Below are 12413 nucleotides of genomic sequence, written 5' to 3'. Positions count from 1 at the left end.
CCTCTCCCTAGCTCTATACCCATCCATTCTTCTCTTTCCACATGTTGTTAAGTCCAATGGCATTAACAATTTGAAGATAACCCAATCCAAATCACTTATGCGAGAAACCAACTATAACTTTATTAACTTTATGGTAAATCACAAAAGAAACAAAACAAAAACAAACAAAAAAAAAATACAATTATTAAACAAAGAAATGTTTACTAAAAACCAAAATAAAGTAAATTAAATGAAAAGTGAAATCCTAAATATAATTCATTAACAAAAGAAAAAGCAAAAGAAAAACAAGCATGCAAATAAATAAGTGTAGGAAGTTAAAAAACAACAAAAATGAATGAAACAATAAAAATGTAAGATAAAAATGTGTTGTGTGAAAAATTTATGCAAAATATTTATGTATTTTTTCCGTTACAATTATTATTATTTATTAACAGCATTTTTAATTAACAACTACTGTCGGATTTGACTTAATGGCTACAACTATTTAATATATATAATATATAGATATGTATGCATATCTATTTGATTAATTGAGAACATTGATTCATAACTTGTAATTAATTATTTTTTATTTTTATATTGTATTTTCCTTATCCAGCATCAACATTTGCCTGTCGTTTGAAGTGTGAGTGAATCTGACTACGCATATATAAAATACTATATAATATAGCCAGTCCAACACAAGGGAAACGATCGGTCCAAAATGGAACGAAATAGCAAGCAAAACAAGTTATTGTGGATCGGACAAGAAGTTTCTTAATAAGGATAAATTTTGGAAATTGAGAATCAGAAGATTTCAAAAATGATTATCAAATTATTTCTACAATGGCTAGAGAATCAGCTCATATTCGAGTCGTTTTGAAAGAGATGAATATACTTAATTTCAAGTCTCGCTGTCTCTCTCACTGTAAGAGCCTAAATGTAAGTCTATACCACGCCGACCGATCGTTGCAATGTTGTGCTCATTGGGGGAGGAGGGAAAATAGTTTTGCTTATATCTATGTATTAATTATAAAACTTATCGATGCATACCATTTTAGACAATGGAATCCATAAATTCATATATCTGACCAACATCATCACCAAATAGGAAGAGATTGGGAGGACGTTCATATCAAATATTTGTTTAAAGCCGTAAGATTTAAATCGATTTACATTCAATTATCCCGTACCATGTATCTATGTGTGTGTGTGCTTGTTTTTTACAACTCATTTCTAAATTAATACAGGTAAGTCTGGTTCATGATTATAATTTTTCTTTGTGCGATCGATGTGTATCGATTTGTATGTATGTACATATGCATATGATGTGTTTATGGAGATGTTTATGAAAGTTAATGTGGTGTGTGTTTATGCATGTATGTATGTATGCCTTGTGTGTTTATATACATCGAGTATGGGAAAAGGACTTACGAATATGTACATTAAGTTGCTGCAAAGGTTAACATTTAATAATAAATTAGGTTTGAGGGATTCGGCAGGAATCCGTAAATATCGATCATATATGATTGTGTTGTTGTTGTTGTTGCTGTTGATCGTCTTCGTCGTCAGTCATCGAATCATCATCATTGCATCATTTATCCCATAGACCCAATTCCCGCATTTTGGTCTGAAAGTAACGCTCTAGCGAATTGGCACATCGATAGTATTCAGTGTCGGGTGAATTATAGAACCGGCAATTGGAGAATATGCGTGCCATATCGGCCATAAAGAGTCGACGTGTCTGATAGTAGCCCTTTTTGAGACGTTCACCCATTGTCTTTAGATCCATCGGATATTTAATATGATCATAATAGTCGGGAACTTCGGCGGCCGTCACCGGACGCAGGAATGGCCAGGCAGTGGTATGTTGACGTACTGACTGCAATACAGATGCGAACGATGTGGCCAATTTCTCAGGATCCGTGGATTCCTCTAGGGGACGCGATGAGCGAGCTGGACGCATTTGTGGTTTCCAGCCGATTTCCCTTAAACCGGGTATCGATTCAACTGGTATGGATGGTAGACCCTCCTTGAAACAGGTTAAACCAGTGCGTACCTTCTGAACCTCACTATGTCGTTGGGCAATCAATTCTTTAAGGATTTCACTCTGTTTCCGAATGACTGCAAGAAGAAGGAGAAGAGAAAGTTAGAGCACTCAATGGAATAACATTGATTTGACGAGTTGAAGAACTAACTAACCTGCTATAAACTGCGTATTGACTATGCTGGGATGCAATTCACAGTGCATCAAAGTGGCGCTATCGTACTCTTTGATGAAACCGGCATAGACGGGACGGGCCAGTTTGATGTCCTTGGAGAAACCCTGCTTCTTAAAGTAACCGATGGCATCGCAATCGGCAAATGTCAGCAAATGCTTAATACCCCTCTGGATACTATAATCCTTAAGATGATTCATTAAATGCGTGCCATAACCTTTAACCTGCTCGGCCATGGTCACAGCACAGAAGACAATTTCGGTGAAACTCTGCGATGGGAATGGCCTAAAGCAAATGCCACCAATTGGCTGGTTCTCTTTGATTAAAGCCAGTGTCTTGTGTTTGGTATCGAACACCAATTGACTGATATATTCACGCGGCATTTCGGGCAACTGGTAGGCGAAGACCAATTGGAGTCCAAGGAGCCAGAGAATTGTTTGCTTATCCACAGGTTTGGCCAACGAATTGCCCACCACATGGAATTCAATGGCACGCTTCTGCTCCTCGGCTTTAACATTTTCATCTCGTGAGACATTCTGCGGAAATAGAATTTCCGCTTTGTTGGTCGTCTTCGATTCGGATACGGATTTCATTGCACGCATAACCACATCGGTGGGCAGATCTTCCATACTCTCGCTAAAATGTAGAAGACCAACAGTTTTAAGGAGAATAGGGAGTGGGTAAGGGTGGCAAATAGAGAGTTGTAACTAACCTGCTGCATCGTTCAATTGTCTCCTTTTTGGCCCTCTTATGCAGCGGTTCGCCTGTGACACTTGTCCGTTTGCTGCCACTGCTGCTCAGTCCATGAGTTGCTGCTGATCCACTGCTAGGCGGATTCGCAGAGTTTACCTCCTGCTGCTGATGTCTTTTTCTTTGTTGGATGACGAATGAATTTGGCGGCCTATAGCTGGCATCCCAAATGGGTGAATCATCCTTCAATAGTTCAGCCCTCAAGGTTTCCAAGAATTTGGGCATTAGTGTGATAATCGAACGCTTGTCCTCCGGGAAACGGTCACGCTCGGAGATGCATTTCTTCTTCAGCTGCTGCGACATATACTGGAAGACAGTCCGCAATAAAGTCCGTCCAAAGACTAGCGATGTTTCAAATTGACGCAGGGAATTGCAAAATGCCGGGACATGACAGAAGACCAGCCAACGGGTGTAGTTAATCTTATAGTTGGAGGCATCTTCATGGTTCAGGTCTCCACGACGGGCCGATGGGGATTCGAAATTGTAATGATTGAGAAAATTGAGAAATGTTTTCGCCACCTCCGTCATAGTTTGGAGTTCGGTTTGATTCAAATGATTGTACTTGTAGAAAACCAAAGACAAAACCGCTTTGGTAATGCAAGGCGATTCGAATGGTGGATCGCCCAAAGGTCCCCGGATGACAGCCTGCTGGCGGGTGAGAACGCATTGGCGCAATAATCGGAACAAGTACAAGTATACCTTCTTGGTATCTTCGTCCTCTACCCGTTGCATGGACATAAATAGATTCTCCATATCGATAATTGCACCCAATAGTTCATCCATACTCGAGCTGGATATGCCATCCAAATGGGCAATGTGCGATCTAAGCGGGTGGCGGCAACTAGCGTTGCGACACTCCTCACTGAATTCTGGACAGTAGGAGGACTCGACATCGCGGTGCCTGTTCTCTTGCGGTGTCTTCCATCCCGTGCAACGGCAGTTGTCCGATTGACAGGCCGAATACATGGCTAGCTTGGCCAACTTTTGGCGTATGGGTAGACTGAAAACCTTTTTGCTTTCGCTGCTGAATGCGTTGCAGGCTGTTTTGACGTGTACCCTCCTGGGGGGCACTTCCGCCGGCCGCACCACCCGTTACATGACCATTCGCCTGGATTTGGCCAACTCCTCCAGCACCCCCTGCTGCTGCTCCTCCTGCTCCTGCTCCACCGTTGCCATTAGCTGCGGATTGTTGCTGCTGCTGTTGGGCAGCAGCTGCATTTCCGCTATTGCTGCCATCGATAGGTTGACTTTTGAGCGTTATTGAGGGGCCACCGGACATTGCAATAATTACTTTGTCTTTATTTTGTTGTTTCCCTTTTTGCGTTACGTTACTCGAAATTGAACAAATGAAATTCCGTTTTTCGTTTTACTTTGTAACATACATACGCACAAGCACATACACATACACACGCATGCACGTACGAACGCTCACACATACATGCATACAATTGTATTTCACAAACTGTGAAAATGCCTACCAGGGTTGCAGTAACGTCTGCCCAGAATGTACCAGAAGGGACGGGAAAACACTCAAATTCTAAAGGTGAATCACAAAATCATCAAAATGTTATTTAAATTATGAAAATTACACACGTCGAGAGATAAAATTAATATTGACTAGGAGTTTTTAACATTTACTTAAGGAATTAGTTGAAATATCGCAAATACACTGGTTCTTTTCAAAGTGAACCAGTTCGCAGGAGCTCCATGAGCGACGCCCACATTGGGCGCAAATCTAAGGATATTGGCAATGATGGCCGAGGACGAGCGGGACAAAGAAAGTGATTTGGAAGATATTTTGGATAACTTTTTCATACGAAAACCAAATCTTTCAAATGCCAACAATGCAAATAAAAATTTTTCCAATGTGGGACCAACGATTCATAGGGCCATTCCCTTAACCTTGAGCGATATAAGCCGCTCCCGTCAAGATGCAGTTCGTTCAAATGTTTTTATAACTAAGAGTTGGCATTTTCACACGTGTCTTGTCTATGCCTTTGTGGCCGGTCGATGTGTGCCCAACAAATCATTTTACAAGTACGTAATAGACGATGGCACGGCCTCCATGGATCTCAGTATTTACTCAAACATCGCCCAGCACCGGCAAATTGTCTCACTCTACAATGAGGCAACTGTGCTATCTGGCGTTTCGGGAACGGAAGAGGACAAGAAACTGTCCGACAGCATGGCCCGTCTTTTGCTTAAAGCCAAAGAATATATCGATGCATCTGCCATAGCGCCTGGCATGAGCCTTATGCTCGAGGGCCGACCCAACATCTTTAGGGGAAATGTGGGATTCGATGCGTTTTCGTTTTGTTTAGATAATGATAGAACGCGTAAGATGGAGATAGCGTTTACGGATCACCTGATTGAGTGGTACACGACCAACACGACGAAAGAGACTAGATAGATAGGTTTAAGTGGTTATTTTTTATATTGAATAAAAAATCGAAAAAAAGTGTTAAATCAAGTTGTTGGTTGTTTAGCTTAAGTAGTTTTTGCTCGTATAGCGGCACGTTTGCCGGTGACAGCTTGGAAACCAGACTTGATGCTCGCCACTGAGCATCTAGAACCGCAGGATTCGCACTGCAGGAAGAAAAGGCGGGTGTCCTTCTGCAATATCGTTTCAGGGGAGCGGCATGTGTGGCAGGTGACATATTCCTTGATGTAGCGACGCAACACATTCTCAATTTGCTTGGGCTGGAAACGACCCTTGATGATTAGCTGCTGGTTGCCGTCCATTGAGCCACTTGTACCCAATTCGGCCAATAGAAAGTCAAGTAAATGTTTAGGCAGACGATGCAATGTTTTTGCAATATCCATAAAATTGGCAAATGAGGTTTTCTTGGTACCCACACGAAGCACTTGAGGTGGACGCATAACAAATTTGGGTTTACGACCGGCAGCCATATCGGGGTTCTTGTCCAATATGATCTCAAAGACACGTTTCAGTAGCTCATCGTATGTGTAGTCCCGATCCGAACCAGCCCAGGTTGAACTATTATCCTCGACTGTAAAAATTGTGATTGTGTTTCCCCCAAAGGAAATAGTTAATTAAGCCGGGTTAGTTGTTTAGTGTTTCAAGAAGTTATTGCTTACCATTTTCTTTGTCCTCATTTTTCTCATCTCCCAATTTGTCGGCAAACAGCTCATCAAGATCCTTCTTCTTGCTCTTCTTCTTCTTTCTCGCCATGGAAAAGTCCATGTCCAAATTGATTTCCTCTTCTTCGGGCTCATCGATGGCTGCTGTGCCAGCAACATTATTGCCATCTTCAGCCCCATCTTGTGGCAGTGCTCCCTCAAGTTCATCCAGATTGAATGGCTTCTTCTTTTTCTTCTTCTTTTTGCCGAAACTCTCCAAATCTAGTTCCAAATTGTCATCCAGGTCGGCGGCTCCCTCCATCCGCTAAGGACTCATCCTTAGCATCATCCTTCTTACCAGCTTCGCCATCTAGGCCCAAAGCAGCATCCAAATCGAAAGTGGTCTTCTTCTTCTTCTTCTTTTTCAGTAAAGTGGGATCAAAGCCCTAAGGAAACAAAGTGGACACATATGTGATATATAAAAACCATAACCTCAATTTTCTCTTTAAATTTGGGAGACCAGGAGGCTTAGATGCGGATTCCAAACTTTCCCTTTTTTCAATTGTCACTTACATCTTCCGCGTCCATGATGAGTTTATTAAAGTATAGGGGAAATACACTTTCACTTGCTGACAATTTGGTTTAATTTAGATTTTGATATTGCATCAGAAAATTAGTAACATTAAACAATTGTAGTGACAGCAAGGCAATGTTCGTCAGGCCGGGAGCGTTGCCAGAAGTTCAAAAGGGGTGTTTTTTTCACTGATATTGGCAGCACCGAATTCATTTTAGGACTGCCCATGATTATTATCTCCATCAACATTCCAATAATACGGTCACACTAAGGGAATTTGAATTTTTTTTACTTTCCTTTAATCAATGACTTTAACTAATGACTATGTGTAACAAAAAGGCATTTTTAAATTTTTGTATATGCATTGTTATAGTTTATAATTGATGTTTTTTTTCTTTTTTTTTTTTTATTATTAATTTAACATTGGTTTTTTCGTTTTTCCTTTTTCTTTTTGACTTCGAAGCACAATTTAAAAACAAGCACATTCTGCATCCAAATGTCGTAACATTTTCATTCGTTCTGTTTTAATTCTTAAATGAACACAAAGTAGATAAAAACAAAAACAACATATATGTATAAATATATGTATATAAAAAAGATACAAGGCAAAGTTTGACGACTAGAAAAAGAAGTTTGAAAATAGATTGCAATTTCTAAATATATAAAAAAAAGTGATTGATAAATAGTTTGGTTAGATTAGGTAGGTAGATATATAAAAAATATATAGATAAAATCGCTAGAAAGTTAATAGATTGCCTCTTATTATAGTGTTGATAGATAACATTTATAAGGTAGTGTGTGCCAGTGTCAAAAAACATATACACATGCATACATACATACATATGTATATAAAAACGAGAGATGAGAGCCAAAAAAGCTTCTTTTTTTTTTTTGAAATTCGACTTAGGCGTTATTTAAATGCAACTTTGTGATCTGAGCCAATTTAATAGTTATGTATGCAGCAGCGATGTGAGAGAGCGTTTAAAGGTGGGCATTATTAGGATGTACCAGCTCAGGTCCAACGCCACCAGCCAAACGTTGAACTAGTATTCCAATCTCATGGGCTAAACTGACGGTGTCCTGAGAAAAAAGACAATATGATAAATTAATGCTAGATGCTCTTGGGATTGTTAGAAATGGTAGTCACCTCTTTGGTATTGGCCTCAGCATAGACACGTACAACATCTTCCGTTCCCGAAGGCCGAACAAATGCACGTCCACGTTTATAGTTGGACACCGCCTTATTAATCTCAATCTGCAGACCCTCGGGTTTCACACAAACTCTTTCCGCATCAGTAGTTGCGATGACATTACGATCTTGGACTTTAATCTTCAGCTGTTGATTGGGCAGATCCGTGTAGGTAGATATCCAGTCTTTAACATCCCAGCCCTTATGATTAAGTATGGTCTCGACCAGCAGCATGTCCGAGATGGCATCGCCGACAGTTTCGTTAATGAGATCTATGATTTTCAAGAAGATCTTTGCGTCCGGTTTATCCCCGGCTTTGGCTGCCTCAGCCACAGTGCTCTTGGCATGATCGCTGAATACCACAGTGCCATGGCCGTTGGCTTCGAAATATACACCGATGTCATATTCCAGAGCCTTGTGGTGCAAATGCTTGACACCGGTGGGCACACACGATACGGGCACTTTAAGTTCGTTGACAATGTAATCGGTCGATGCCCCATTAGCATAGGCTGTTTGGACCAGACCCAGACGTAAATCGAGCTGACACTTCTTCACCAGATCCATCAGATAGCCGGCTACCAGGGTGGCAATGCGATCTCCGTCAAGCAATTGAAATTCCCCCTTGTCGTTGCTGAAGAAATAGACCAGACGATCGGCATCGCCGTCGACACTGCAGCAGCGGGTGTAGGGTTCTACTTCGGGCATGGATTTCGGTGGTCGTTGCTGAACTTTCACATAGTCGGCACCGCAATCCTCATTTATTTTGCCCTGGCCAATGCCCTGATTGATAACCGTCACTTGCAACGAATTCTGCATCCTCTTAATGAATTGCAACATTTTCCTAGCACCCACACCATTAGCACCATCGAAGATTAGATTATTCTTGTAGTTGCCATTCTCCAGTTGATCATTGCGCAACGTCTTGAAGGCTGTTATCAGTTTGTCATAGTAGCCCTCTTCCGTGGGCTTGCCATAGACCTCCTTTGTGTTGGCTGCCACCACAAAATAATGGAGCATGGGCGTTGTCACTATGCCATATTCTCTCACATTGCCCTTGAGGGCTATCACACCATCGGCGACTGCTTTGAGCAGGCGCGGACTGTGATAACGATTATCCATGCCAACATAGACTATTGAGCTCGATGTTATATCTATATTATTGTCCTTGATTATCTTAGCTACTTGCTGCTCCAATTCCTGATCGCTAACATTAACCAAATCTGTGGCAATTGATTCCCAGCTGGCCTCAAGCATTTCGCCCTTGGGGTCAACCAGTTTGACGCCATTATCGGGTTCAGGATTGTGAGAGGCAGTGATCATAACGCCGATGGCAGCACCCGAACGGAAACGAGAACGTAATGTGGCCAGGACTCCCATGCGGAACATCACGCTGTCCAGAAATTCAGCCCTATTGACCAAAAAGATGAAGAGGTGAATGAAAATGCATTTGATTTCGAATGTCTACTTGGAATAAGTGTTGTTTCCTTTCATAATTTCTAAAAATCTTGGAGAAGCTCGCTTGGATACATCTGTTAGTTAAAGTGCGTGTGTGTGTATGTGTGTAGATACAAGTGATCAATCATAGATACATGTCTGTATGTATCTATGTATATATACATAGATATATCACCGAGAAAAGGGCATGTTCATTGATAAAGGCAAAGGTAAGGCCGAGAGATACACGTATCTAAAAATACTCATTTAGTGCACTCACTACGGACTCATCCTGCTTATCTTTTGCCCACTAGTCAAACACAATACACGATTGCACACACACTCAAACCCACACACACATACACATGCATACATACAAATGCAGACTAGGTCCCATGTCCATAGATATACACACCCATCCGTATCTGACTAATGCACTTAGTTGTGGACAAATTTTGTTCCTTGATCTATAAACTTACTTGCCGCGAAACCCAGCTGTTCCATATTGAATATGTTCCGTGGATAGTTTCGGATACATTTCCCTGGCAAATGCGTAAACCGTTCGCAAATTGATCGACATATTTTCACAGTTTTTGCTCTCACACTTTGGTAAAACGAAGGCAAGTCTTGGTGGCACCCAAAAAAACAACAACAACAACAATAAACTACCAAAAGATCGAAATATATATAACCGGTCGGGAAACAACTTTCGAGTTTCACTTGCTGCCGTCTTGAATGTAATTTTCATTTACGGAACGTGTCAGCTGCACGAACAAATTCTACACAATACGGTAACACATGTAGATAACGAGACACAATATCTACGTGTTCGTATTATACATAACTTTCTTGGCGCCATTTTTTAAATTTTAGTTTTCAAATTTGCATATTTAGAACATTCAAAAATTCAATTTCGAAATTGAAATGTTGGCATCATCTATGGCAGTTCTCAACAGGATATAGATTATAGTTGTATACTATTAATCTAACTATTTTTTACAAGTACTATGGCTATTAGTTTAGACGATAGAAAACTGCAATCTGGGACTTTTAAATGCTCTAAAAACCTCAGGAAAAACGTGGGAAAAAATTATGCACGATTGGTTGTGAAATTTAGCAAAAACTTTAGTTTAAAAATTTCGAAAAAATATAGAAAATAACCTTGTATATCTCAGCTTTCCACAGGAATATCGAAATGTCCTTTGCAACAAAGATAGATAGATCGTAAAAAACGATATTCAAATAATAATTTGCAACCCAAATTATTGAAATTCAGTACATATCTTGACTATTGAGAGATCAGGAACAGATTATATGTATAATGTCAACTTTCTTGTCGAAAAAGGCAATACAATAATCATTCGAAAAGCTTTGTGATCGTTTGTTTATTGAAAATGAAAATGTCCCACCAACAGCTAGGGCAATCTCAACTCATAATTCTCATTCAATATTCGTCAAACAAATCAACCGCAAAATATCATCATCATCATTAGCATAAAGGTCAGTAAAAGAAATCGACAGAAATTGTTCCTCTCCTTCTATTGCCCATCCCCGCCCCAGATATGCCATATATAAAAAACCAATAACGGCCAACTTAGCGCCCAATTTGTTTGTGAATTTCCCGCCATGACTGCCCAACCCTCCCATTCCTCTAATCCAGTGTCTCGCCATCGCCTTGCCATGCCAGATATCTAAACGCTTTTCGCCAATAACCATTTGGCACATACTTTTCCAATAAAGTATTTACAGGATGCGCGTCTACGAGGGTGCGGGCGTTGCAATTCAATTGAAATATATATGTATGTATATGGGCATAGGTATATAGATGTATGCGTGTGTTCATGCTGCTGCTGCTGCTGCTGCTGCTACTTGGGCAATCTTCAAGAGACTTTTGGGCACGTTTTAATATTCTTGTATAATTCATAAGCAATTCCATCAACGGGCCTAAGTGGCCAACCAGCTGACGCCGGCGAGAGCAGTCAACAAGGGAAAAACAAAACCAACCCCCAGACATAGAATCTTGCTGGGTGGGAGAGGCGGAGGGTGTTGGTGATTCCTTTATCCCATTTTGCTTTTTTGGTTTTATTTATTTTTTTTTTCTTTCTGGTTTATTTACTTCAGCTTTAGCGCCATTTCTTTTGCCGCTTGTAACATATGGCGGCAGTTTGCCTACCTTTTATCCATCCTGGCTGAGGTGAAATGGGCATATTGGCATCCTTCGAAAAGAGATTCCAATAGATAGGGATCACATTATTCTGCCTCATATAGGGTAGCTACAGGTCGTTACTGTATATCGATGCTCTCTCTCTCTCTCTCTCTCTCTCAATAAAGATCTCTTTGGCAATTTTTGGTGGATTTTGATGTGCCAATTGTTTTTATTCGATTTTATGGCAGGGACATAAACGAAATTTGCAGCTCTTGTTGTCCTTGAGGTTGCTCTCGTCTTTGGAGCTTAGTGATTTCTTTTCTCTTTCTCGTTTTTTGTTAGCCGAGTTAATATTAGTTGATCAATTGATTAAACTCATGAGCCCCCTTGGCTGGGCTCTTGTGGCGCAGTGTTTTCTATAATTAAATGCCACGCCTTGGCCCAAGGCCGTGCCCCTTTTTTGTGTTCTCTTATGTTACATTGTTGCCATACACAATTTTGCTCTGCCCTGAAGTCAAGCAGCATAAGATTTGCGATTTGCGTTGGCACAGGCACTGGCGGACGGTGTGTGGCGAAGGGCACGGGGGTGTAGGGGGTGCAAAGCCAAAATGAATTGCGCCTTTAAGGTTTTCGTTTAAGTGAAATGTCAGCAACAGAAATTGAATTGAGAATTGTAAAATTGGTTTTGTATAAACATTTTTTTGCCAAATGAAATGAAAATACTTTTGTTAAGTGTAAGTTTTTGTGTGTGTGTGTGAGTGTGGTCTGCCAAGGCATTCTTCTTCTTCAGAAACTCGACTTTTGAAACACAAAATATTTCTTGTGCCTGTTTTTTATATCCACACAGTGCACAGCGAGCTAGTGCAGCGTAACAAGCATTCCCTTTGAGAACTTGCTTATAATTTATGGCCCATCATGTGTATGTGTGTGTGTGTGATTGTGATTGTGTGCAGAGGGACCAACACACACGGAGGAAAAAAAAGAAATCCTTCTACTGTGTGCGAAATGTCAAAAGTACGAGTACGTCAATCAAATAACTTG

The 12413-nt window shown here is 40.7% G+C and overlaps 4 protein-coding genes across 4 annotated transcripts; 1 reads left to right on the top strand and 3 right to left on the bottom strand.

Moving 5' to 3' along the window:
- Positions 1-1234: 1234 nt before the first annotated feature.
- Gcn5 (Gcn5 acetyltransferase) lies at positions 1235-4374 on the bottom strand. The gene is given in 4 exon segments (XM_068286624.1): positions 1235-2103; positions 2182-2834; positions 2911-3959; positions 3961-4374. Coding segments are annotated over 4 exon segments (2499 nt in total). The 5' UTR covers positions 4228-4374; the 3' UTR covers positions 1235-1573.
- On the top strand, positions 4365-5414 carry ver (verrocchio). The gene has a single exon (XM_068286630.1). It carries the CDS (start codon positions 4699-4701, stop codon positions 5356-5358), a length of 660 nt encoding a protein of 219 aa, XP_068142731.1. The 5' UTR covers positions 4365-4698; the 3' UTR covers positions 5359-5414.
- Positions 5360-6772, bottom strand: eIF2beta (eukaryotic translation initiation factor 2 subunit beta). Its single transcript, XM_068286629.1, is given in 4 exon segments — positions 5360-5959; positions 6048-6345; positions 6347-6475; positions 6603-6772. Coding segments are annotated over 4 exon segments (966 nt in total). The 5' UTR covers positions 6618-6772; the 3' UTR covers positions 5360-5435.
- A 315-nt stretch (positions 6773-7087) lies between these two features.
- nst (phosphoglucomutase 3-like protein nst) lies at positions 7088-9971 on the bottom strand. Its single transcript, XM_068285815.1, has 3 exons — positions 9706-9971; positions 7751-9200; positions 7088-7683 (listed from the first exon to the last, which is right to left on the bottom strand). Exons 1-3 carry the CDS (start codon positions 9804-9806, stop codon positions 7585-7587), a joined length of 1650 nt encoding a protein of 549 aa, XP_068141916.1. The 5' UTR covers positions 9807-9971; the 3' UTR covers positions 7088-7584.
- Positions 9972-12413: the final 2442 nt, after the last annotated feature.

The sequence above is a fragment of the Drosophila tropicalis genome, unplaced genomic scaffold (genome assembly GCF_018151085.1).
Source record: "Drosophila tropicalis isolate 14030-0801.00 unplaced genomic scaffold, ASM1815108v1 contig_443, whole genome shotgun sequence".
NCBI lineage: Eukaryota > Metazoa > Arthropoda > Insecta > Diptera > Drosophilidae > Drosophila > Drosophila tropicalis.
This window is presented reverse-complemented; position numbering and strand designations above follow the sequence as displayed.

What these genes read in the sequence shown, in the direction of transcription:
- ver (XM_068286630.1), top strand. Translation starts at nt 4,699, where the DNA reads ATGATGGCCGAGGACGAGCGGGACAAAGAAAGTGATTTGGAAGATATT.
- nst (XM_068285815.1), bottom strand. Translation starts at nt 9,806, where the DNA reads ATGTCGATCAATTTGCGAACGGTTTACGCATTTGCCAGGGAAATGTAT. An exon ending in ACAGCTGGGTTTCGCGGCAA is followed by an intron (nt 9,201 to 9,705) that starts GTAAGTTTATAG and finishes TTTGGTCAATAG; the next exon opens with GGCTGAATTTCTGGACAGCG. An exon ending in CTGAGGCCAATACCAAAGAG is followed by an intron (nt 7,684 to 7,750) that starts GTGACTACCATT and finishes CTTTTTTCTCAG; the next exon opens with GACACCGTCAGTTTAGCCCA.